At 38.6% G+C, this 26,440-nt stretch overlaps 1 protein-coding gene across 1 annotated transcript in view; it reads right to left on the bottom strand.

Moving 5' to 3' along the window:
• The window catches only part of LOC130931843 (nuclear distribution protein nudE-like 1-B), a 36,210-nt gene that overhangs the window by 6,098 nt on the left and 3,672 nt on the right, over positions 1-26,440 (bottom strand). The window contains exons 2-3 of the mRNA XM_057860969.1: positions 20,063-20,159; positions 11,858-12,011 (exon numbers count right to left, since the gene is read on the bottom strand). Coding sequence (XP_057716952.1) covers positions 11,858-12,011; positions 20,063-20,148 — 240 coding nt within the window. The 5' untranslated portion in view covers positions 20,149-20,159. The remainder of the gene's footprint in view (positions 1-11,857; positions 12,012-20,062; positions 20,160-26,440) is intronic.

Below are 26,440 nucleotides of genomic sequence, written 5' to 3'. Positions count from 1 at the left end.
GGATTAATCTCAACTCTAAACCCGTTGGCTGCCATTGACGGCGAATCATTTTCGTCGACGATGATGAAAACGGAAATATTTCGTCGATGATCAATTTTTTCATGGCAATGATGTGATGATACCGAGTTAAAAACTCGTCTTGGGAGACAAAAACGTGATATACTTTCCATCATGTGTTCACAATGAGTGACATTTTCTGACTGTCAGCCTGCATTGTAGTGTTCGAGACGTGTGCTGCACCTCTCTTTCACCCCTCGCTGCTGTTTATGTCGTCCTTCAAGCTAGGCTGCGCTCCAGGCTTCCTTGTTTTGAAACACACGGTCAGATTTGCTTTCTTATCTTGGCAACAGAGAATATGCAATGTTGCTTTAGCATTTAAAAGGTCAGTGCTGAGTGATCATTAAACACTCAATGTAACTAGTAGCATTAGCATTAACTTTAGCGTGGTGAGCAGTGCCGTTTTCGCCAGTGATGATAACGAAAACATTTCGTCGCCGAACATTTTTTTCGTGACGATGGCGAGCTAAACACGTGGCTGTTGAGACTAAAACATAACGATACGTATGCCAGTTTTCATCTGACGAGACTAAAATGTGACATCATTTCTGTTTTACGTTCACATTCTCATATTGTATGTGGAGAACGTCAGCTTACGTCGTAGCTGTGTTTGGGTCGTGTTAGTTGTGATGCGCCTGTCCTTCCTCACAGGAGTTTAGAGTGCATCTCAAGCTAGGTTGCGCTCCAGCCTTCCTTGTTTAGAAACACACTAAGATTTGCTTTCTTATCTTGGCAAGAGAGAAGACGCAATGTTGCTTTAGCTTTTAAAGGTACTGTATGTGCGGAATGATCACCAGACGCTAAATGCTAACTGCTAGTGTTAGCGTAGCATTCGCGTTAGCATTAGCTTCAGAATGGCAAGCGTCCGCTTAAAACACTAGCCAACTTGGCTTTTCTGGTCAGTAAGTCTAGAGCAGGGGTGTCCAAACGTTTTGCAAAGAGGGCCAGATTTGTTGTGGTAAAAATGTGGGGGGCCGATCTTGACTGACGTCCTTTACGTAGAACAATATATTTAAGCAAATTTTAGCAAGCCATTCTGTGTGTCACATTTGCTTTATTATTATTATTTTTTTAACTAATAATTTCAACAATCTCGCAACTAGCCTTTGTGGCGTTCGCTTTCATCTCTCGGGCTCTTGCGAAATACTGCTGCTGTAAAATTAAACTAACTTCAAGTTGCTTCAATTTGTCGCTATATATCTTCCCTGTAATCTTGTCGTACATGTCAACGTGTCTTGTTTGGTAATGTCACCTCACATTGAACACTTTAAAAACTGCAACTGTCTGTGCAAATAGGCAGACACAGTTGTTGCATATTTTACTGAAGTAGTCCAACTTCCACCTATTCTTGAAGCGTCGGCCGTCGCAGTCAACTTTTTTATTTTTTGTTGATTGTCGCCATTTTACAAAATTGGGAGTAAAGGGTCACACGGAGTAATGTTGCTTAGAGTACTGCTGCCTTTTAGTGGGTACATGAGGAGCAGCATTTAGTGTATAAGCTACTTCATATGCTGGTGGCAGTACTGCTGACCAATTTATTAGGTGTGTGTGCGGGCCAGACGTTATTGATTTTATGACAGAGGTTGTGGGCCGGATGAAATTTGACCACGGGCCGCATTTGGCCCCCGGGCCGGACTTTGGACATGTCTGGTCGAGAGAATGCTAAATGCTTAGACAACTTTTTTTAATGGACTGTCCCGATGGCATATTTTTGCACCGGAGTCCAAGTTACCTTATTTTGAGAATTTGCCGATCAGTGTTGTTAATCTTACTTTAATAAAGTAATTCATTTGTTACAAATGGACCTCTCTCAGAAAGTAATTTAGTTAGTAGCTCAGTTACATCATTGTAAGTGTAGTTATTAGGCAAAGTAACTAAAATTACATTCTATAAAATCTTTCACATGAAATATGTTTATATTAATTGCATGAACCGTTTTTCATTAAAAATAAAAAAAAGAAACGGACACTTTTAATTTTTTTTAAAAATTTCACCGATATGAGAACCAACACCGAACTGTGATCTCCGTACCGAGGTACGTACTGAACCGTGACTTGTGTGTATAGTCCCACCCCTCATATATATAGATTTCTGAATATGCAGGTGAGGCTTGGAATCTCCTGCCTTTCCCGTCTTTGCTCGAGTTGAGTGGTTCTTAACCTTGATAAAGGTATCGAACCCCACGAGTTTCACATGTATAGTCACCGAACACTTTGGAATTTAACCCTACGCTGCCTGTAGGTCTGTTATACTTTTACCATACCAAGTGTCTACTGTCCACTGAGCAAACCAGTTTCTCCTCCCATTAGCTAGAGGGCGAGCAGTTGAAAGAAACTGAATACAAAGCCTTTAAATCGGAGTCAAACTTGTCCAAAACCTAGTCTAAAATGACACTTTACCTTTAGTCAGAGTTTGAAAATGGGGTCCTCTGTATTCTTAACCTCCGCCGAACCCCTTAGACTTACTCACCGAACCCCTGGGGTTCGATCGAACCCAGGTTAAGAACCACTGCTCTAGTTGTTTTGATTAAAAAAAACATCACACAAGGTTCATGGATACGTCATTCACGAAAGGTTTAGGGCAAATGACTATTTTTGGTAATAAAAAAATTGTAGCGTCTACAAGGACAACGCCAACTTGGTGATGATAATGCACACTCACCTGGAAAACAGTACATTATTTTCAATTAGTTGAACCCACCTGGACACCTCAAACAATGTGAAAAGTTACCTGAGAGTTTAAGATGACGCTCGCCACGCTAAATGCTAACAATTCTGTGAATGCTATGCTAACGCTCCGAGCCACCTAGCCCATCATCATCGCATTTGCACAGCGACTAGTACTACTAGAGGTGTGTAAAATTTCAGATTCTTAGATTATTCGCGATTCGGCCGTGGAAGATTCGAGAACGATTCACAAACATCCCAATTCCGATTATTGAAATATGCCAAGCAAAGCGAAAGTACAACACACTCAGCGCGCCGCGTGGTCAATGAGGAACGGAGCGAGAGTAGCTAAACATCATGCTTCTCATTACTCGGCCCCTCGGGTAATGCCAATGCTCAACTCACGGCTCTAGCTCAACTCATGCCACGAGATAAAAAAACACAACAACATACCTGACTGCTGCCGAAAAGCTGCTACAAAGTACACCCATATAATGTTACGGTAGATATCATTTATATAGGATTAGATGCATTATAGATCGGTAGCGTTAGCAGCACACCTACAAAAAGCGTTATGCGGGCGTTAGTAAACGGCCGCCATCTTAAAACAGTACACTTCCCTGCAAGGCTGTTGTAGCGAACCTTCCATCAAACCTAATTAACTTTTTATCTAAAATACTCCTAAATCGGTAAAATATTGACTTGAATCTATCTTTAAAATAATTTTAAAACTTTCACATGTCGAAAGTAGACAAAATGGAAATTATGGAACAACGGGAGCAATTTTAACAACCTTAACGGTTGATTCACAACATTAAATTAATTGAAGGTAGTTTAAAGCTGCTGATACAGAATGGGGACTGGAGTTTTTTATTTAATGTTATTTTTGTATATTTGTTTACTGCTATATGTTAACTTGATACTGAAATAGTAGTTTGGTTTAGCCTGAGAGTATTTTTGAACAATTTTGGAACTAATGTACAAAACATTTAAAAAAAAAAAAAAAAAAAGGAGGGGGGGTGCATCAATAATCGTTTTATAATCGAATCGGAGCCTCTGAATCGTAATCTTAATCGAATCGTTAGGTGCCCAAAGATTCCCAGCTGTAGTCACTACCCCCTTTCCTCCTCCTTCCTTCCACTCTGCACTTTCCAGGACAGGCACTGGCAGGCAGGCAGATGTGCGACAAAAACAGACAACTTGCGCTTTATTCAACCAAATTGTCGTAACGCACACCTTCACATCCTCAGTAACAGTCACGGCGTTGCAAAGATGGAAAAAGTAATTAGATTACTCACTACTAGAGGCGTGCGAAATTTCCGATTCTGAGATTATTCGCGATTCGGCCGTGGAAGATTCGAGAACGATTCACAAAAACCCAAATTCCGATTATTGAATTATACCAGGTACAGCAGACCTAAAACAGCTCAGTTTTCGGGACGCAATGAGGGACGAACCGAGCGTAAATACTAGAGGTGTGCAAAATTTCCGATTCTTAGATTATTCGCGATTCGGCCGTGGAAGATTTGAGAACGATTCACAAACATCCAAATTCCGATTATTGAAATATGCCAAGTAAAGCAGAAGTACGACACACTCAGCGCGCCGCACGGTCTTCGGTACGTAATTAGGGACGGAGCGAGAGTAGCTAAACATCATGCTTCTCATTACCCGGCCCCTCGGGTAACGCCAATGCTCAACTCACGGCTCTAGCTCAACTCATGCCACAAGATTAAAAAAAAAAAAAAACATACCTGACTGCTGCCGAAAAGCTGCTACAAGCCACATTATGTTACGGTAGATATCATTTATATAGGACTAGATGCATTATAGCTTCGGTATCGTTACCAGCACATCTACAAAAAACTAGATGCTGGCGTCAGTAACGGCCGCCATCTTAAAGCAGTACACTTCCCTGCAAGGCTGTTGTTGCGAACCTTCCAAGCGAACCTAATTAACGTTTTATCTAAAATACTCCTAAATCGGTAAAATATTGACTTGAATCTATCTTTAAAATAGTTTTAAAACTTTTACATGTTGAAAGTAGACAAAAGAGAAATTATGGAATAACAGGAGCAATTTTAACAACTTTAACGGTTGATTCACAACATTAAATTAATTGAAAGTAGTTTAAAGCTGCTGATATAGAATGGGGACTGGAGTTTTTTTACTTACTGTTATTTTTGTATATTTGTTTACTGCTATATGTTAACTTGATACTGAAATAGTAGTTTGGTTTAGCCTGAGAGGATTTTTGAACAATTTTGAAACTAATGTACAAAACAAATTAAAAAAAAAAAAAAAAAGGAGTGGGGTGCATCAATAATCGTTTTATAATCGAATCGGAGCCTCTGAATCGTAATCGAATCGTTAGGTGCCCAAAGATTCCCAGCTCTAGTAAATACCATGTTCAACTCATGGCGCTAGATAAATAAACACAATAATATCTGACTGCAGCCGACAGCTGCTTCCAACAACGCCCAGTTTCTAGTTCAGGGTTCACTAAATCCGGACCTCGGTGCCACTTTTCCTGTCATGTTTTCCACGTCTCTCTCCCCTAACACGAAGGAAAATTTTAGGGGTTTTGAAACCGCGACGTTTTCACACCACGGTAAACCGTGAAACCGGTAGTTGGGACAGAGTGTCCTGCCATTTGTTCTGGACTGTCCGGGAGAACTGATTGCGAGAGTACTATCTCCTTCATTCCCACCAACTCTTAGCATGGATGGTAAGTACAGTATATTATTTGTAACTTAAATTAATACAGTCAAACAGTAAATACAAAAAACGATAGTATTCCCTGATTGATTATATTAAGTGTGTTAGAATAATGCAAACGTTAGACTGTGGCTATGAGAAAAAGTACCATCTCCTTCATTCCCACCAACTCTTAGCATGGATGGTAAGTACAGTACATTATTTGTGATTTAATTTTGTTATTTACTGTATTAGTTCGAATTAAACTAAATGGTTGACCTCTACAGTAATTACAATGCATAGCTGGTATTTGCTGGTATTTTATTATACTACAGTATATGTGTGGTCCACTTTCCTTTGTTGCACGCAGACTTATTTCCGTCACGCCAGCACTATGTTCTGTTTGTTTCAAGCATTGCTTTAAAGTTGGAAAGCGGGGGTTAACGCCAGTTAACATTTCAAGAAGGCAGAGAAACCGTAAACGGCACGAGCTCGGTGATGGCCTCCCCTGTTAGCTCGCTATTAGTCCGTTAGCTTCTTGAGCCGCATTTGTTTTCACCGCTGGACCGGTGCCACTAATAGCTGCCGTTTTCCTTGTTGAATTGCCCAAGATTTGGCCCATTTTCCCCTCTGTGTTATTGTGCAGCCATTGAGGTATGTTTTTGTAAGCAAATATGTCTATTGATTTACTTTGAATCATTATTGTATGCTTTGTCATTATTGTCTTTTATTTTCTAATAGTGTGTTCATAGTTTGACGGTGAAAAATAAATGTCAGTTGTAAGAAGAACTATGGTGTGATCAGTGTTACCAGGCGGAAGTAATATCAATCTATCCGTCTTTTTTTTTAAAATTTTATTATATTATTTATATGAAGTATAATACATGTTTTTGAATAGTTTGAGATGGGGCAATTAGGGATACTTAAAGGGTAAATTCAGACTTGCGCAGAAATTCGGGTTACGTCACTAGCGTAGGAATGGAACTCATTTGTAACCCGGGGACTACCTGTATTTTTAAACAAAAATAATGTAGAAAATGCTTTGTCAACCCTTCAACACCTCCGCCTCAAAATGTCCACCTGGACCTTTTTCCCTTATTTTTAACAATAAAAGGGTGAGATATTGTCTTGCGATCAAGTGCAGAAGACATTACATTCCAGTATATGGCGGAAAACACAGACAAGACTGAAAAAGCAGTTTCTGCTCTTGCATATGTCTATATGCTGCCATAGCAGATTCATGACACATTATACCTCTGAACCATTTTTAATTTGTCCGTTTTACCCTGAAAACCCCCGTTTACAGACGTCGCGCAACTTTTGTTTCACCCTACCCATAAAAAGAAGGTAAGTGCTTATATTCTGCCGTTTTTAGCTTAGAATCATTAATTGATGACTAATATTTAGTTTAAAAAAAAAAAAAAGACTTTAAAAAATTATTCCCTCGCATATTTTAAACTTTTAAACAAATTACGTCACAATGAAAAATTTGGCGTCTGTAAAAAAGTCACGGATATCTACCTCATAACTATCGCTCAATTGTATTTTTTTTGTTACTGTCGTATTTTCCCCGATTTGTTAGATGATTAATAATTGATCCAAACAAAGAAAAATTGAAAAATAACGTTTAAAAGGGTAAATATGCGAAAAAGAAAATCTCAACCGCTCCTTGTTGTCTGCGATTTCTGCATCGCGACCCTTGTTATATCACCATGTTTTACCCATAAAATCCCCCCAAAATCCGGCTGTGGCCATTCACAGCTGTGTCTTGACACTTGACACATGCTACATGGTGTTTTTGGATCGAAACAAGGTAAGTACGCGATAATATCTTGTTAAAATCGTGACGTCTTTAATTCTGCTCTCGCGTGCTCTCGCCTCCAGTTAGGGTTTTTCTGTTTTAAAAAAATGTTTTTTTTATTTAAAATGCCCTCCTGTTCAAAAATTTTATTCCCCCAGAAAATTGAGATTTTAAGCTTTCCAACGATGTATCACACATGCATATAGGACAATTTTGAAATTTCGCCAAAATGGGGGTTTCAGAGCAGAACTTCAAGTCACCCGCCATGTTTTCCGCCATATGGCAATCATTTATAATTTGCTACATGTTAAAATAGTACAATAACAGTTAAGAATTAAGAAAAACACAAAAACGGAATTTGATTTTAGACATTTACTGGCTAGAAAATAATCAAATTGAACATGAACATATTTTGTATAACAGTAGGAATTTGAAAACCATAAAAACTATTTACAATAAATGTATATACATTATATACATGCTTTTTTTTTTTTGTATTTTGTTTTTTTACCACAGAGCACAATTTTTTTAGTCTGATTCCTCAATGGCTTTGGTGGAACTGCCAATAGCAGTTCCTCTCTGGCTGGAGGCACAGGCCCACATCGCATGTTTCACACATCCAGGCAGTGCTCCTTTGACATTGTTTGCAGCGTCGGCGCCCCATGCTGGCTCTCTGCGATTTCACTTGTCCGCTGCTTGTGGGTTTCGGCAGGTGATCTCCACACTGCAAATTTATAACGTCTTAATCAGATTATTCTTCTTTTCCTTATTGTTCCTAAATCTATTCAAATAATTTTCTCCAACTTGTTTTGAAAGTTAAAGACTAGTTAACCTTTGACAATCCGCACTGTACAATCTAAGACGTTGTTGTATTGTAACTAAATGAGTTTTCCCCAGGGTGACCAAATTTTTAATATCCTCTCTCTCCGCTAAAATAATCAATTTTGATCACAATTCTATTTGAAATATGGCATCACAACGACAAGGCAGGGGTACAAAAAGGTGTGAAACATCAGGAGAAGACCAGTCTGTAGGTAGCAAGTACAAGCCATAAATAATGCAGAGTCTGATGAGGAGTCTCCAGAACTAGGGGACATGGATTCGAAGGGCAAAGAAGATTTGGTTAAAAAAAAAAAAAATGGCATTCATCCCCTCAAAGAGGGTAATGAAATGAAAAAAAACAATAAGATCCATTTAAATTGGATAAGACTTGAGCCCTCCAGACCTACCTTGAACAGTGACCATCACTGCTGAATCAATAGCATCTTGCCCATGCCAACAATGTCAAAAAAAAAATGTTTTTTTCTGTTTGTAAACTGCTTAATTCCATTAGAAACCTCAAAAAACACATACCATCTGGTGCACTGCAAATAGTTTAAATTTATTTTATTTCTGTCGATATCACTTTAGGGGCTCTGTAAAAAACAACACTGGAGGAGAGTGTCCTCTAGGCATGTGCCGGTTACCGGTTTCAAGGTTTACCGTGGTATGAAAACGTCACGGTTTCAAAACCACTAAAATTTTCCGTCATGTCGTAGTACGGTATTCGCTATTTTACAAGTCTCAAAAATGCAGCCAGAAGTATCTTGGAGCAGCAGCGCTCACCCCTCCGTCTCTGGTTGTTTATGTGTGTGTGTCAGTGACGCTATTCTGCTAAACACCAAAAAAGAAACACTCCAAACAAAAGGCGTACTTTTCTTGAATTTATGGAGGTCTCAAATCATGGTAACTGAAATACACAGTTTTAAAACGTTGTACAATAGTATTTTACATGCGTGAGTAGCTTCATTAGCACAAACACAACAGAATGTGAGGGAGTCATCCATGAAAAAGTTCGCCAAAAACAAAACACACATTTTCCTTTCAAATTCAAAATACAAATTAAATAAAAACTTACAAAGACGAATGTTAGCCTAGTCTTATCTGGGAGAGCAACTTCGTCGAGGTTATAAATCTCACGGCCACTGAGAAACTAGCTTGAATGAAGGAAAAGGGATAACATCAAAGATCGCTAATTGCGACAGATGATCTTGTCCTAAGCACAAATGTACGCTCGCTGGACAAAGAGAGGTCTCACTCCCAGTGTTTTTAGATGAAACCTTTACACAACAACATTCACATTTTAACTAACTTATCCACTTTTAACTTATTAACTTATGAATTCAGCGTCTTTTTAACACAAAGGCATGACATGTAGAATAGAGTTGACACAGTGGCTGAAAATGACGAAACTTCACTTGAGCTTTTGCCCCTCAAAAAACAAACACAAACAAAAAAAAGTACAGTCAATATTTTTCAATTTTATTACAAGTGTTTTTACTTTTTTATAGCAATTAATTTAGTTCTTGCTCCAATCTTGAGCAACCTGAGCTGTGGCTGTGGGTAGTCTATAAGTTCTATTTATTTTAATTTTATTTGAAATATTTTTTTGTTTATTTTAACATAATATTCATGTTCCAATTTGCAAATATTTTCTGGGAAAAAAAAAAAATCCCGGAAAAATTATTTATTTTATTTTTTAACCCATACCTCTCAAAATAACACATTTTGGAGCTATAATTGCAATACCGCGATACCGTAAAACCGCGGTATTTTTGCTCACGGTTATCGTGCCGTCAAAATCTCATACCGGCACATGCCTAGTGTCCTCTAACTCTGACAACTTTTTTTTTCTTCTTACATACAGTTCATGGCTGCCAAAAACAACTGCGTCCAATCCAGCTGAACCAGGAAGGCCATAAGTGGAGCTGAAACGATTACTCGGGTAACGCAATTTTCAAAATTGATCGAGGCATTTTCCCCGCCTCGAGGAATCGTTTAATTTTGCCAGCTCTAAACATGACGTTCTGCCCGGACTACTTTTGAATGTGCCACAATGCGCTGACGTCACGTGCGTAGCGTAAGAAGGGAGAGGTGGCGGATATATTTGATTTCCACCACGCATAAATATAGAGGTAACGATGAAGAAGCCGATGAAAGCGAAGAGAAAGGCACCAAGAAAAAGCAGAAAATGTCAAAAGTGTGGGAGCATTTCAAACTCGAGACCACGGCTAACACTGTTTCATGTATTCACTGTAAGACAGCGCTTGCATCACACTACAGCACGTCTTCAATGTTGCAGCTCCATGGAAGGCACCCCGTTTACTCCGAGAGCGGAGGAGCGATACTCGGGACAAAGTAAAATTAAGTTAACATAGCGCTAATAAATAAGATTAACGTTACATTACCTTGCTAAGGTAAGGTTAGCCATGCGAAAGGCAAGGTTTCTATTAATTATGACTACTGTCGATGCGCAGCTAACATGTCTTTCATACAGGCTTTATTTAATCTATAAAAACACAGCGCTGTAGCTTGATGAGGGTGTGAAATAAAAACATAATAAAGCTAACTGTCAAGTGTAGCTCGGTAGTCATTGATGGATAAAACACCATGTAGCCTAATGTGCTCCAATACAGCAGGTATCATACATTTATTTTGAACACTGCAAAAACTCAAAATCCTATCAGGACTAATAATTTATAACAACTTAAAACTGAACTAGAACTTCAAAATAGCTTGACACAAATGGAAATTCAATTGAAACACGTGGTGAAAACAACCAACTTTTAAGTGATGTGTGTTATTGAACGCAATGACATTTTTAGGTAAGAAATAAGTTATTAGTGAATTTGTTGGTTTTTTTCTAGGTACATCTGAGATGCAATTATTGGCAGTTTTCAACAATGTACATAGAAAATAAAGACATTGTCTAAAAATGGTTCACTATTAGGTGTAATGTTCTGTATTATCATGTATATTTTAGGGCTGTCAAAATTATTGCGTGAATGGGCGGTAATTAATTTTTTAAATTAATCACGTTAAATATTTGACGCAATTAACTCACATGCCCCGCTCAAACAGATTAAATTGACAGCACAGTGTCATGTCAACTTGTTACTTGTGTTTTTTGGTGTTTTGTCGCCCTCTGCTGGCGCTTGGATGCGACTGCTTTTATGGGTTTAAGCACCGTGAGCATTGTATAATTATTGACATACACAATGACGAGCTACTAGTTTATTTTTTGTATGAAAATTTTACAAATTTTATTAAAACGAAATTATTAAGAGGGGTTTTCATATACAATTTCTATAACTTGTACTAACATTTATCTTTTAAGAACTACAAGTCTATCTATCCATGGATCCCTTTAACAGAATGTTGATAATGTTAATGCCATCTTGTTGATTTGTTATAATATACTAATACAGTACTTATATACAGTATGTTGAATGTATATATACGTCTTGTGTCTTATCTTTCCATTCCAACAATTTACAGAAAAATATGGCATATTTCATAGATGGTTTGAATTGCGATTAATTACGATTAATTTTTAAGCTTTGATTAACTTGATTAAAAATTGTAATCGTTTGACAAAATGTTTTATCCGATAACTCAATCAATGGAATTTTCAGTATAACACTCGGTTATTAAAATATTCGATAGCTGCAGCCCTAGCCGTAAGTGAATGATCATTTGACCACCGACACACCGGACACTAATTTGGGATGATCTGTTGCATAACTGCAGGTGGCTTTGCTGTAATCCCCGCCCAACCGAGTCCAAATCCCCAAATAAGCCAAGAAGCGAGCGTCACCTTAAGGTTGTCGGCCTCGTTTCTCAGCCGCTCGTTTTCGCTCTGCAGCTCACGCAGGCGGCGCTCGGCCTGGCCCAGTTGCGCTTCCAGCTCGGCCTCCAGTTCTTGGCTGCCTTCTTGGAACTCCTGCAGCTCCTCGCGAGCGTCGTGGCAGCTGCGCAAACAAACAGACGCGGGTTACGCAAAATGTTTTATCGGCAGCTCTCGGAAAAGGTATTCGGTTCCGTGCTTGAACAGTTTTTATCTACAATTCTACAAAAGATCCAAAGCAGGAGTGGTGACAGTGTGATATTTATGGATTTGTTAAACAGAGAGCTAATGACTCTAAAAATACCGTGAAAGAGAGACAGCTGAACTGTGGCCGCTGCCGGTTCAGAGAGAGAGACAAACAGGAATGTTGCCATGTGTTGTCACCACGTGCATGTGTGCGTTCAGAGACCAGAGACTCTTAGGAAAATGAGAAACAGGATGTGGGGACTACTTGTACAGTGTGGTCGTTAAGCCTTGACGCACACGTGTTATCAGAGTACAACCACAATGTAAATACGTAATGTAATTTTAAAGATTTTTTTTCTATTTCTTATCGATAAATATATACCCTAATTTTCAGCATACAAGGCACACCTGATGATAAGCCTCCACCCAACAAATTTGACAGGAAAATGGTATTAGTTTATAGATAAGCCGCACCAGAATATAAGCCGCAGCTGCCCCCACTGTATTATAGGATATTCACACCAAAAGATATTAACCGGTAACACTGTTTGACAGCAGTGTCCTAAGACTGACATAAGACAGTCATAATTATGACATAACACAACCATGAGCATTAATAATGAATGCTTCTGACAGGTGTCATTAAATGTCATCCGGCAAATTATGTCACTAACTCCATTTATGTCCAGCTCAGATCTTTTACATCCATTCAAAAGTGAGATAATTTGCCAGATGACACAAAATCACATCTGTCATGAGCATTCGTTAACTCATTCACTCCCAGCCATTTTTACCGGCGCAACCCCCTTCGCTCCCGGCCGTTTTACTGGATTTTGACTGATTTTGCAAGGCCCACAGAAAATTCTGTTCTATTGCTATATAAACATGGAACCCATAAAAGAAAGATTAGACTCTCTTCTTTCAGCAGGAAAAAAAAGTTCATATCTTTTTCCATTCTTTAGAAATCAGCATTAGAAAATAGCTTAGTTTGAGCAATTTTCCAATATCTGATGAAAAAACAGAGAAATTTAGCTTTTTGTAAACGCATACATTTCAAACATAACTGACTTTAACACAGCTATTTTTTACTATAATTACATCCCAAACATCTGAATAATGTTTTCCTTTTACAAAATAACAAACAACAAGACAAATAGAGCTTTTGATAGCAAAGTAACAATTTATTTACACATAACTAACTGAGAGATGATGCTGTTGTGGCCACGACGGCCGGAAAAAGTTTTCCCTCATCGCCGCCTGTCTCATAAAGATGGATTTTTTTTTTTAGTCTTTCCAGCACGGACTAAACGGCATCGTCCGCTGCACTGGTGGTCACAGTCGTTCTGCTCAGTCGTCCAGCGCCTGGCATCCCGGGCGTCCTCCCAGTTGTCCTGCTCGGTTGTCCACCGACTGGCATCCTGGACGTCCATTCGGTTGTCTTTCGCCGGCGCCACGGCTGTGCGGCCGCCCGTTCGTTCCGTTGAATCGGGTTGGGGGTCTTACCAAATGCGCTACTGCCCTCCAGTGGCCAGTTTTATTGCTTTAAAATGGATTATCAGCTTTGTGCTTTGGAGTTAAGTTGAATCAGAACCTAGAGATGCCTCTTGTTAAACAAAACATAAAAGACGTAAAGATACGTCTTTGGGACACTGAAAAAATTAAAAATAGAACGTATTTATACGTTTTTGGGAGCAAATGAGTTAATGCTCATGGCAGTGTCATATCAAAATTATGATGGTCTTATGACAGTCTTATAGCGCCACTGTCCAATAAAGTGTGACCAATTACCATAATTAGCAGTTAATGAAACAAGTGGAACAGTAACTGAAGAAATATTTAGCACAGAATATGAATTTAATTGTTATTTACATCTTTAGCGCTGCAATGCATGCTACGGGGCATGTTGGACGAAAACAGTGACAGCCGAGTTTGTCTCCCCCAAGGGAGCAGTGATGGCCAAATGGAGCTTCTTGAAGCAATTAAGCTTTGCAGTCAATTGGTTCAAAGCTTCAAGCTGTTTAATTTGGTTTTATGACAGTCTCATGAAGCCGCTGTCAAACAAAGTCTTCCCAGTTAATATCTTTTGGTGTGAATATCTCATAATACAGTGAGGACAAATGCGGCTTATAGTCCAGTGCTGCTCATCTACAAACAAATGCCGTTTTCATGTCAAATTTGGTGGGTGGCGGCTTATAGTCAGGTGCGCCTCATAGTCCGAAAATTACGGTGAATTAAGTTAGTCACTGAATTTATCCAATAACACTTAATGAAATCTGTCATAAGCATTCGTTAATGCCCAAGACAGTGTCACATTATAATTATGACGGTCTTATGACAGTCATATGACACCGCTGGCAAATAAAATGTTACCTATTAACCCAAATAAATAAACAAGTAAGCCACAGGATTCAAAATGAGTGGAAAAAAGTAGCTGCTTATTGTCCGGAAATTACGGTACTTATCATTGCTGGTGCATAATTATAGGCCTGACCAAAAAATGATTTGTTTTTTTAAACCCCAAAAACTTTTGACGAGGCACTGATAAAGTACGACTAAGCAGTTTCCACAAGCTTTTTTTTTTCTTAAATGCATTTCAAGTTTTTGCCGAAAAAACAGTTAAAACAGTTCATTTAAGATGTTAGATCGACATGAATATTTAAATAACAACTTTTACACATTATTATAAACTATTCCTTTATAATACAGATAGTCCTCGGGTTACAAATGAGTTCCATTTCGACGCTGGCGATATAACCTGAATTTCCGCTGAATTCTGAATTAACCTTTTAATTACACCAACTATCCAAAAAGTCTGTAATTTGTTTAATGATGGAGGATACACTGCCCGTTGGTGGCAGTGTTGGGTCTGGCTGGACTGTCGCCTTAAGACTGAGGAGCAGACTCTCGTCTGACGTGGATAAAGGACAGCTGCGCTCTGGTTTGGCCCACATAAGCCTGTAAGTAGTTTCAGCTAACATGTTTGTGTATGCGTTTGTAATTAAGTTTAGAGCTACAGTTTGTGGAGATATGTGTGAGCGATTGCTATGAGAATTTTAAATACGTTAGCATTTGTAGCAGTTCAGCTAGCTAGCTTTTGTTAGGCAAATTAGGCCAATGTAATCTACGAAATTTACATATTGATCAGACGCGATGGCCGTTTGAACACCAATTTTTTTGTTTCAAGTGTTTCATTGTTAAAATGCGTGTTGTTTTGAATATAAGTGTGCATATATGTGTTTAGAAATGGTCAAAAGTGAAGGAACTGAAAAGCTTCAGAAAGCACAATTGCCTTACAATAAGGTACAGTTTATGAGACTTAAAAAAAAAAAAAAAAAATTGGAGATAAAATGGCGGACGAGATTTCGGTGGCGTAAAGTCCAAATCGCATAATTCGAATACGTCGTAACCCAGGGATTACCTGTTTATATGTGTATATATTTATATGTGGCGGAAAACACAGACAAGACTGAAAAAGAAGTTTCTGCTCTTGCTACCCTCTTAAAAAGAAACTTCTATATTTTAAGCCAAAAAAACTGTTGTGTTTGAAATATGTCTATATGCTGCCATAGCAGCTTCATGGCACGTTAAGCCCCCGAACTATTTTTAATTTGTCCGTTTTACCCTCAAACCCCATTTACAGACGTCGCGCAACCGCTTTTGTTTCAACCCAGCCATAAAACGATGGTAATTCATTATATTTATTATTCAAAATGTCTGTCATCTTTAGCTTAGAATCATTAATTGATGTCTAATATTTCATCTAAAAAAAAAAAAAGAAAACGACTTTAAAAAATTATTCACTCGCATATTTTAAACTTTTAACAAATTACGTCACAATGAAAAAAATGGCGTCTGTAAAAAAAAGTCACGGATATTTATCTCATAACTATCGCTTAATTGTATTTTTTTTTTTGTGTTTCTGTCGCATTTTCTCCGATATGTTAGATGATAAATAATCGATCCAAACAAAGGAAAATTGGGGGGAAAAAAACGTTTGAAAAGGTAAATATATGAAAAAGAAAATCTCGACCACTCCTTGATGTCTGCGATTTCTGCATCGCGACCCTTGTTATATTACCATGTTTCACCCATGAAATCCCCCAAAAATCCAGCTGTGGCCATTCACAGCTGTGTCTTGGCACTCCGTGGTACATGCTACATAGAGTTTTTGGATCGAAACAAGGTAAGAACGCGATAATATCTCGTTAAAGTCATGGCATCTGTAATTCTGCTCTCACGTGCTCTAACCTCCACATAGGGTTTTGCTGTATAATTTTTTTTTTTTTGTAAATGCCCTCCTGTTCAAAATTTTCCTTCCCCCTGAAAATCGGTTCTTGTCTCGTGACGTTTCTGGCGCAATGCATTGTGGGTTTTCGTGTATTCCACAACAACAACAAGCCCGCGATGTGATCCTTTGCTAGGCATCCATTCTCCGTGGTAATCGTTGAAAATGGTACACTCGTGTTGTGTGAAAGACTGCCATTCAAGGTCCCATGATAGAAACGAATGCAAAAAGGATGGGATACGCTTTTTTTTAGCATTCCCGCCTGGAAGGGAAAATATGGAACTCAGATGAGTTGACCAAGAGGTTTCGAATGGTAGCAGCGGTGAGAAGAAAGGCCATCGCTTTTCATTCATCAACTGAAAACATGTCGGTCTGTTCCCTACATTTCCATAAAGGTAAGTAACTGGAAGTGTTACTGTTCTTCGGATGCTGATACTGACTCCATTTAAACGCTTATGGCGTGTGGTTGTATTGTTTACTTTGGCTAACCGCGCTAGTGTCTAAGAGAGGCTAACTGTAGCCCTACTGGCTAACTGTGCATAAGCCACAGGCGTTCACCGTATGGTACTAGTACACAAAGAAACAGTTCAAAGGTAACAAAGTAAGGGTAGTAATGAAGATGTAACAGCACACCATGAATGATTATAAGTATGGGAGATGTGTTAGAAAAAATGCTATATTTACCTCCCGCTTAGGCTACTGATATGCTTGACCAAGCACTCTGTGGGGGACACTACAGATCTACAAAATCACCAGAAGAATCTTCTGCTTGTTTGTTATGCCTAATGATCAGTTAAACTTTAAAAAAAAAAAAAAAAAAAATCTGTTGCATACACATCAGTGCCATATGAAGGCAGTTCCCACCAGTTTAGACACACTACAAAGCTTTAAAATCCATTTGAAGTAACTAATGTTAACCTGTTGTATGACTGATACGACTTTTGTAATTGCAGGAAAACCAGCATATGAAATAAATGAGGCAGACCCTGACTGGGCACCATCCTTACGCCTGGGACACACATGTGTTCAACCCACCAATGTGGACCACTCTTCTAGACGAAGTAGGCGTGAGAAATTGAGGATGGAGGAAGACGTTGGTGAGCTACAGGAGGAGCCTTCAGCGCCCTTCAGATGCCCCTTCTGACCTTCATGCACCTGCGTTTGGACCTGCCTGCTCTACACATTGCACACATATTCCATGTTTTCCGTAGACTGTGTCCTGAGTGTTCAATGACATGGTGCCATTTTTACATGCTAACTTGAGATGAGCAATTGTTTGGCCCAACAGAGAAACACTCTATAAAACAATGCCTAACAAGTTTGTTGAGTCCTTCAGATGCAGAGCTGCAGTGATTATTGACTTTTTTGAATTTTTTTTACAGAGAAACCATCAAATCTTAAGGCCCGTGCGCAAATGTTTTCTAGTTACAAGCATAACTACACCATGAAATACCTAATTGGAATCACACCAAAGGGGGGAATTTGTTTCATGTCAAAAGCTTGGGGTGGTCGCACAAGTGACAAACATATCACCTTGAACAGTGCTTTTCTTAACCTTTTGCCCGGGGACATTGTCTTGACTGACAGAGGCTTTGATATTCAAGAACACGTGGGTATGTTATGTGCAGAGGTCAAACTCCCTGCATTCACAAAAGGTCGCTGTCAGTTAGCTGGTAGAGATGTGGAGGAGACTAGGAAGATAGCACATTTGAGGATCGATGTTGAACGGGTAATTGGTAATCTTTGCCAGAAGTATAAGATCCTAACAGGAACTATACCTATTAACTTGGTTCTGCCATGTGACGGCGAAGATTGCACATTGTTGGATAAGATTGGTTATGTATGCGGTGCTCTTACAAACCTTTGCCCAACTGTTGTGTAGTTTGTACTGTTATAAGTGAAAGGTACCATTTACTATGCTAACCGTTTCAGCCTTTCAAACTTAGCTGTTATTGATTTTTTGTATTTTGTTGTGACTTGATTGTACTTAATAAAACATGTTAAGTCATTTTCAATCCTATTCTTTGTATGTACAGTATTTGTGTCAATACTGAATTTTATGTATGTATGTGTGTATATATGTACACACACGCATAATAATGTTTATACAAAGGACGACAGTTTACCACTTTCGCCAGGTACTTTTCATGTTGCCAATTGTCAGTTATAACAAACCACAAACTACCAATCACCACTAACTTAAGTGGAGCACAGAGAGCAGAACCAACACATGTCTTTAGCTGTGTCATGCTGTGTAGACCAACACAGGTTAAATAATAATGGTGCAGTTCTCATTCTCTCACGCAACCATGTCATCTTTGGTCTCCAGACCACGGCAAAGGCACCATAACTGACGTCATAACTGACAAATACCAATCTCTCGCTTCCTTTTCAAGCTTCTCCACATAAGGAGTCTTGTCGTTCTTCTGGCTTTTTTCCCATTTTGATGTGACATTCGCGTGGCTGCTTACCCGCAAAATTGTCAACAAAACAAACATGACTGCATCGGATGTAGTCCAGGTCACTGAGATACACGAAAGATGGCGGCTCAGGTGGTCGTGATGACGTAGGTGACAACAACCGATTGAGATTTGACATTTTAGAAGTCACCTGAATGTTTTCCGCCATATATGTATATTCACTATTTTGCACTGTTGGTCTACTGTATATAACCTGTTTTGACCATAGTATGTAGAAAGGACAAAAACGCTTGTGACCATACCTGCTGTTTCTGTTGAGTTATCAAATATAAAACTTTTCAGTCTCATTTTTTCTATTGAATGTTTATCCTCACAAGTTGAATAAATATTATCATGCTTCAAAACATTTTGTTGACCATGTTTGGTTGTCAATAGGACATCAATATTACAAATTTTGACAAAAAAATTGGGGATTTTTTTTGTCTTTTTGGGTCCAAAATGTTGATTATAAATGGTCAGTGAAGAAAACAACCGTTTGGACATGAAGGTTATGTTGTCCTGAAAAAAATGGAACCAACCAGACTATTATGAACATTTTTTTCTTTGAAATATAAATGCAACATCAAAGGCATGCCTTGAATTGAAGGACAAAATGATCCAGAGCCGAAACAAGAGTCTGGCATGAATTTGCACGCTGGCACTAACAGTAGACATCGTTGTTGTTGTGCCGTCAGCTGACCACGCAACAGAGCAATGAATCAGTAGCGGGGGCAAGCGGTTCCACATACCGGCGTCACCGAGGCTGCCGGGTCAGCACACGACACCCGCCCCCCCTTTAACGCCAGTGTTTTACATTCCTTTCCCGCTTTTGTACACAAAGTACTCACACCCCCTGCCCCCCCAAAAAAGTCAATCTAAAGGAACATTCTCTCAATGTAGGCAATAATATTTTCTTCTAACTCATTGGCTGCCAGTATGGTAAACAAAGCTTTTAAGATAACATCAAAAACCATTTCACAACGCTTGCTTAGTCATTCGCCTTAAAAGGGATGACATTTAAAGCTGCAGCAAAAAATGTTGGAAAACGGCATCATCAGCAACTTCGCTTCAGGCTTGTTTGGAACTTTTTCCACTCCAAAACAAACGGTAGTCATCAAGGGACTGAATGCGTTTTTCCCCACAAGTCCTCGCACTGAAAAAACTACCGCGATTACATAAGTCACTTCCACACAAAGTGCTTACCGAGCGAACAGTTTCACTCGTCCACACACGAGTAATTCCTACCTTTTCTTATACTTGAGGGCTTGTGACTTCCAGTAATCAACTTCTTCGTCCTTAGTGGCAAACTTGGGAATGATCTCCGCGTCCATGTCAGGACTTCCTGTTTGAGAAAAACAAGAGGTGTCAATGTGTCTTCATAGCAAGAATTCGTACATTATTTTCAAACAATTAAAGTCGCCAGGAAGTCACGACAAGATGTAATCAAGTGAGAGTTTAGGAGGATTCTCATCATGCTAAAGCTAACGCTATGAGTTATATTTAGAGTGCAAGGATCACTCAGTAAACACCTTAAAAGACTAAAGCAACATTGCATAATTTGTCATGCAAGTTTTTAAAAAAAAAAAAAAAAAAAATCACAATATTTACAAAACAGGCAAGCCTGAAGATTCTTGAAGCAGCCTGCCTTTAAAGTGCCTGTGACAGCATAAAAAATCTTAAATAGCATTGTTATGTGAATTAGAATCATATTTTGAGACTATCTGAATGTATACAACAATTTGGCAAAGCGCAGTTGACAAGAAATTAGTCTTTTAATCTGCCGTTTAGCCCCGCCTGTCATTATAGCGCTCTAGCGTCCCCAGCTGAAGGATAATGTCGGCAGGGTCACAATTTCATCCTATTTAGAATTCAGCCCATTAAGGGGGAAGATTCAGAACGAGCAAAATGCGACAAAGAAAGCTTCAAAATGTCATTGGTTCAATCTCTACTCCAATATTTCTCCAGGATATTCTTTTTTCGAAGTATTTTTCCCCAATTGCTAAATAAATGGTATGGCCATGACAAATAACAGTGTTGTCGTAAATATTAAAGATGCATTTTATTCCATACGAGAGGGCAAAATTACTCCATAATGGTAAAAACTGTCAACTTTTTGCACCTCCCGAACGATATTTCATGCCATTGGAGTTGTCTGGCTTTTGTCACATCCATGCCCGGGCTTCAGAGAACATAAACAAACCAGGAGGCGTGACAGCCAGCCAACATTCTAACCCGAACCGAGCAGCGTTTCTAAGTCTTATTCTCGTCGTCCGAAACAGAAAATCACAAAAAGCTACCCCGGATCATGTCACACGGCAGCAAGGTTGTCGATTGTCTTCACCCATCGGCAAGCCCCCCGGCGGTGAGCAAGTTACAGCTCGTCTTGAGGCTCAGCTCAAGTATTTTATTTTTTATGTTCCTTATCCGATTACTCGATTATTCGACTAACTAGTTCATCGATTAATCGACTACCAAAATAATCGATAGCTGCACCCCTAATTAATACGCAAAATCAGCTGAATCTGCAGTCCATCTGCATGCTATAAAGCATGTATTGTGAGATGCTGACCAGGGTGACGTCATATTCGCCTTCCTCCTCAATCCAGGAAGTCACTCCATTTTCATGGCACGGGATTCAAAAAATTGAATATATAAATCGATCGCTTCCCACAACATTGTTTGTTGGCCGATGGCGGGGGAAAAAATCCATATTTCAGGTCGATATATTGTCCGGCCAATTCAGACTGCAGCTATCAATTATTTAGTTAACCGATTAATCTTTCAATTAGTAATTCAAATAATCAAGAAATCTGATTACAAACATTGAATGCTTTGCAGAATAAATTTTAGGATATGTAAAACAAACAAGTGATTACGCTTGCAATAATATTTATTTTGGTTTGCTAAGATGACACTTTCAAAAGAGTATTCTTCAAATGATGCAGAGTTGCACTTCCATTTCACAAGAGCACTAAATAAAATAAAAATAAATAAATTCAAATACCGGAGCTTCGCCTCAAACGATATAAAAAATAAATGAGGATCTAAGTACAACAACAGAACAATTGGCCAACTTGCAAAGCAAAAGTCCCCTAGCTTTGATGCTATAATATGCGAACGTCTTTTTTTTTTTTTTTTTTTTTTAATTGCTCTTAACAAATTGTGCTAACATATTCCCACAAAAAAACACTATATAGATACTTTAAACTAAATAACGAATGCAAAAACCTTAGCTCAAACAAAAAATACCTTATGTTGCTCTTAACAGGGAGCATCGGGATACAGCCATGTTCGATGAGTTATTCACTGTTGCCACTAGAAGGCATTGTATCTACCCAAATCATCTAAACTAAGCAACACTTTCAATACAAATCATGACAATGTCACGAAACGAATCCTCGAAGCAGCAAAATTTGATTGAAAAGCCTTTTTTCGAATCGAATTAATCTTTGCAGCACCATGGCCGATATACTGTATCGGTCGACCTCTAGTCCAGTGGTTCTTAACCTGGGTTCAATCAAACCCCAGGGGTTCAGTGAGTAATTCTAAGGGGTTCGTCGAAGGTAAAGAAACACATAGCCCTATTTTCATTTGCTAATTAAATCTAGGCAAAGGGGCTTTTCGGACCAGGTTTCGTACTGGTTTGCTCCCAATTTTTAGGCTTAATCCATTTCTTGTAACTGGTAGTCCTTGATCTGATGAGAGTAGGAACTGATTTTCTCAGTGGAAGGTCGACTCCCACTTAGTATAAGGGAATACACCAGACCAATGGGCAGCGTGGTCTCAAATGTTGACCTGTTTATGAAACATGCTGTCAAAATGAGAAGAATTTTGCGAGAATTTACTAAATTATTAGCATGCTACTAAAGATGTCCCGATCGATCGGGATGCTGATTTCAAAGTATCGGAATCGGCAAAAAAATATCGGACATGCCTTTTTTCTATATATTTTTTAATTAAATCGTTTTCTAATTGTATTTAACGTTACAGACAAAATGTCTTACACTCTCATCCAGAGTCTTTACTTTTGGCTTAAAGTAGGGCTATCAAATTTATCGCGTTAAAGGTGGTAATTAATTATTTTTTAATTAATCACGTTAAAATATTTAACGCAATAAAGCATTCGTTGCACGACCCACTCGCGAATTGTCGAGTTCAATATATAATGGCGCCGATTTAACTATATATAGAGCTAAAAGGCAGCGTGAAATGAGTAGAGTGAATTTTGGCAGTCTTTGGACCCTTTTTTAAATTGGCTTAAGCCTTAAAATCCCTCTCTCAACAGTGGGGAAGAAAGGTAGTAGTTGTTCTTTTTCTTAAAACCCTATGTTAGTTCCCAACACAGAGAAGATATATCAATTGGTGCCAATACGCAGTCATGGTTGCACTTCCCATCATGCATTTGGGCATGGCTACAGTATCATTTACTGAAAGCTCAACAAATACACTAGATGGCAATATTTAGACACAATATACAAAGTCACATTTATCCTTTAAGAATTACAAGTCTTTCTATCCGTGGATCCCTCTCACAGAAAGAATGTTAATAATGTAAATGCCATCTTGAGGATTTATTGTCATAATAAACAAATACAGTACTTATGTACTGTATGTTGAATGTTGTATGTTTTATTCATTTTTTTTCTTAATGCATTGCCAAAAATGTATAAGATCGGGAAAAATTATCGGGAATGATTGGAATTGAATCAGGAGCAAAAAAAAAAAGCAATCGGATCGGTAAATATCGGGATCGGCAGGTACTCAAAACTAGGGATGGGAATCGAAATCCGATTCCAATTCGGAACCGGTTCCGAGTGTTTCGAGGCCTCGACATCACAATAAAAAAGCCTTAACGATCCCTTTAACGATCCCTAAAGACGCATATTGCGTCGTGACGTGTCTTGTTGTCCAGACGCATCAAACTAGCATGGCGCCAAGAACCACTCGCTCCAAAGTTTGGCTACACTTCACCAGGAAAAAGGGTGAAAATGAAAGGTTATGATAGTTTAGCACAAGCATTGCCGCCGTAAACATAACAATGACAGCACGTAGGTTCGAACGCTCGAAAGTGTGTCTTCACTTCACGAGGAAAAACTACAACAAAGCGACTTGCAGTCATTGCGAGATGGAAATAACTGCATCGGGAGGGAATAGACTGCACTGTCCTCACCGAGACGCTAAGGCTCAGTCCTGGCTATACTGTACAGCTAGCTAAACTCCCAAATGACGATGCAGAAGACGTTGGTATAATTTGCTGACTTTATTCAACCATCACTTGAAATTAAAAATAGAAATGAAACAAATCAATTTCATCCCCAATAACAAACAGGTTTGCATCAACGTAAATCAGCGATGATTAGCTGCTAACACAGTAATAACAAACAGTTAGCATGCGTACGCTAGCATTAGCACATCGTTTAAACCACTACACAACTGGATTTAAGTGTCCGATCGCGAGTGGAAACACACAACAACAACACGGAAGATGATACATACAGGCGTTGGCTCTGTAGATATTTTACAAACATTAACAAAGAACGTAGGCTCGTGGCAGTGTTTCCCTTTCTCACTAACTCGCTCACTCGCTTGGATGAGGCATTTCTTCATCTTGGCGTGTAAGCGCGCTCTTCTTCACGTGAGCGTGTTCTTCTTCACCTGAGCGTGAAAGCACCATAAAAACTAAAAGGCATGCATTTCAATATACTAGTAAATAAAAACAGGGGTCCCCAAACTACGGCCCGCGGCTCCATATTTGGTCCGGCCCCCTGAAGAAGTCCAGAGAGCATTTTGAGAATGTTTGTTTTTTTGTTTTTTTCTCCCTCAGTAGTGTTATTTATTTCCTAGCCTTTTTCAGTGAATAACTCAGAGAGGGTTATTTGGTTATTATCTATTTAATTAATAGTGCTATTATTATTTATTATTATTATATTATATTATTATTTTTATTTTATTTACTTTTGTTCCGTGAAGAATCCACAGAGGGTTATTTGATTGTGGCTTTCTGAAAAACAATATTTTTCTTTTACATTTACGCACTCCTGCAATCGTCACACTTTTTCTGTTACAAACTGACCCCGGCCTCTCATCAGAGAAGGGAAAAGTTATGTGGCCCACACAGGAAAAAGTTTGGGGACATTGCCAAAGGCAGAACAATGACCTATATGCCAAAATATACCAATATTTTTTATTTCTATTAGAAAAATGTTTCAGTAAAATGTTACACATTCCTGTGCATTTGCCACTAGGCATGTGCCGGTATGAGATTTTCACGGTACGATAACCGTGAGCAAAAATACCGCGGTTTCACGGTATCACGGTATTGCAATTATAGCTCCAAAATTTTGAGATGTATGGGTTAAAAAAAATAATAATTTTTTTTTAATCCATTGAACAGGATTTTTTTCAAAACATATTTGCAAATTGGAACATGAATATAATGTGAAAATAAATAAATTAACAAAAAATAACAAATATTATATAAAATTGAAATAAATAGAACCTAGACTATACCCACAGCCACAGCTCAAGTTGCTCAATTTTAGAGTAAGAACAAAATAATTGCTATAAAAAGTAAAAACACTTCTAAATAAAATTAAAAATATATACTGTATGACTTTTTTTTGAGGGGGGAAGCTCAAGTGAAGTTTCACCATTTTCAGTCACTGTGTCAACTCTAGTCTACATGATGCCATGCCTTTGTGTTAAAAAGAACAAAGAATTCATAAGTTAATAAGTTAGTTAAAAATGTATAAGTTAGTTTTATAAATTAGTTAAAATGTAAATATTGTTGAGGAAAGGTTTCATCTAAAAAAAATTTTTTAAAAGTGAGGAGTGAGACCTCCTCCCTCAATTAGCGATCTTTGACGCGTTTCTTTTTCTTCCCCCCCCTGCATTCAAGCTTTTCTCTCACTCAGCGGCGGTGAGACATAAAAGAAGCTGCTTTCCCAGTTTAGCCTAGGCTAACATTCGTCTTTGTAAGTTTTAGTTAGTTTGTATATTGAATTTGAAAGGAAAATGTGTGTTTTGTTTTTGGCGAACTTTTTAATGGAGCTACTGCTATCCTGTTGAACCTAATCACACGTGGAAAAATACAATTGTACAGCGTTTTAAATGTATTTATTTGTATATTTCACCACGATTTGAGAGCTCAATAAATTGAAGAAAAGTACGCCTTGTGTTTGGAGGATTTGTTTTTGGGTTTGCTGGCTGTTTAGTGACACTCACGGCAACAAACGGGAAGGGGTGAGCGGTGCCGCACCAAGCCACTTCGGCTGCATTTTGGCACATGAAAAATAGCGAATACCGTACTAAGGTATGACGGAAAATTTTAGTGGTTTTGAAACCGCGACGTTTTCACACCACGGTAAACCGTGAAACCGGTAACCGGCACATGTCTATTTGCCACTTATTGCCACAGTTTACATTGAGGCTTTGGGCCTCTTTTGACCTCGTTGGGAGTTTGTAAGGTTGTGACTTCTGATTAAACAAACTTGATGCCAATCAAAATGTTCTTTTTCCTGAAATTAGAATCGATAATGGAATCGGAATCGTAAAAATCGTATCAATTCCCATCCCTACTCTAAACTAAAACGATCGGGATCGGATCGGGAGCAAAAAAACATG

The sequence above is a fragment of the Corythoichthys intestinalis genome, chromosome 16 (assembly GCF_030265065.1).
Source record: "Corythoichthys intestinalis isolate RoL2023-P3 chromosome 16, ASM3026506v1, whole genome shotgun sequence".
In the NCBI taxonomy this organism is placed as follows: Eukaryota; Metazoa; Chordata; class Actinopteri; order Syngnathiformes; family Syngnathidae; genus Corythoichthys; species Corythoichthys intestinalis.
This window is presented reverse-complemented; position numbering and strand designations above follow the sequence as displayed.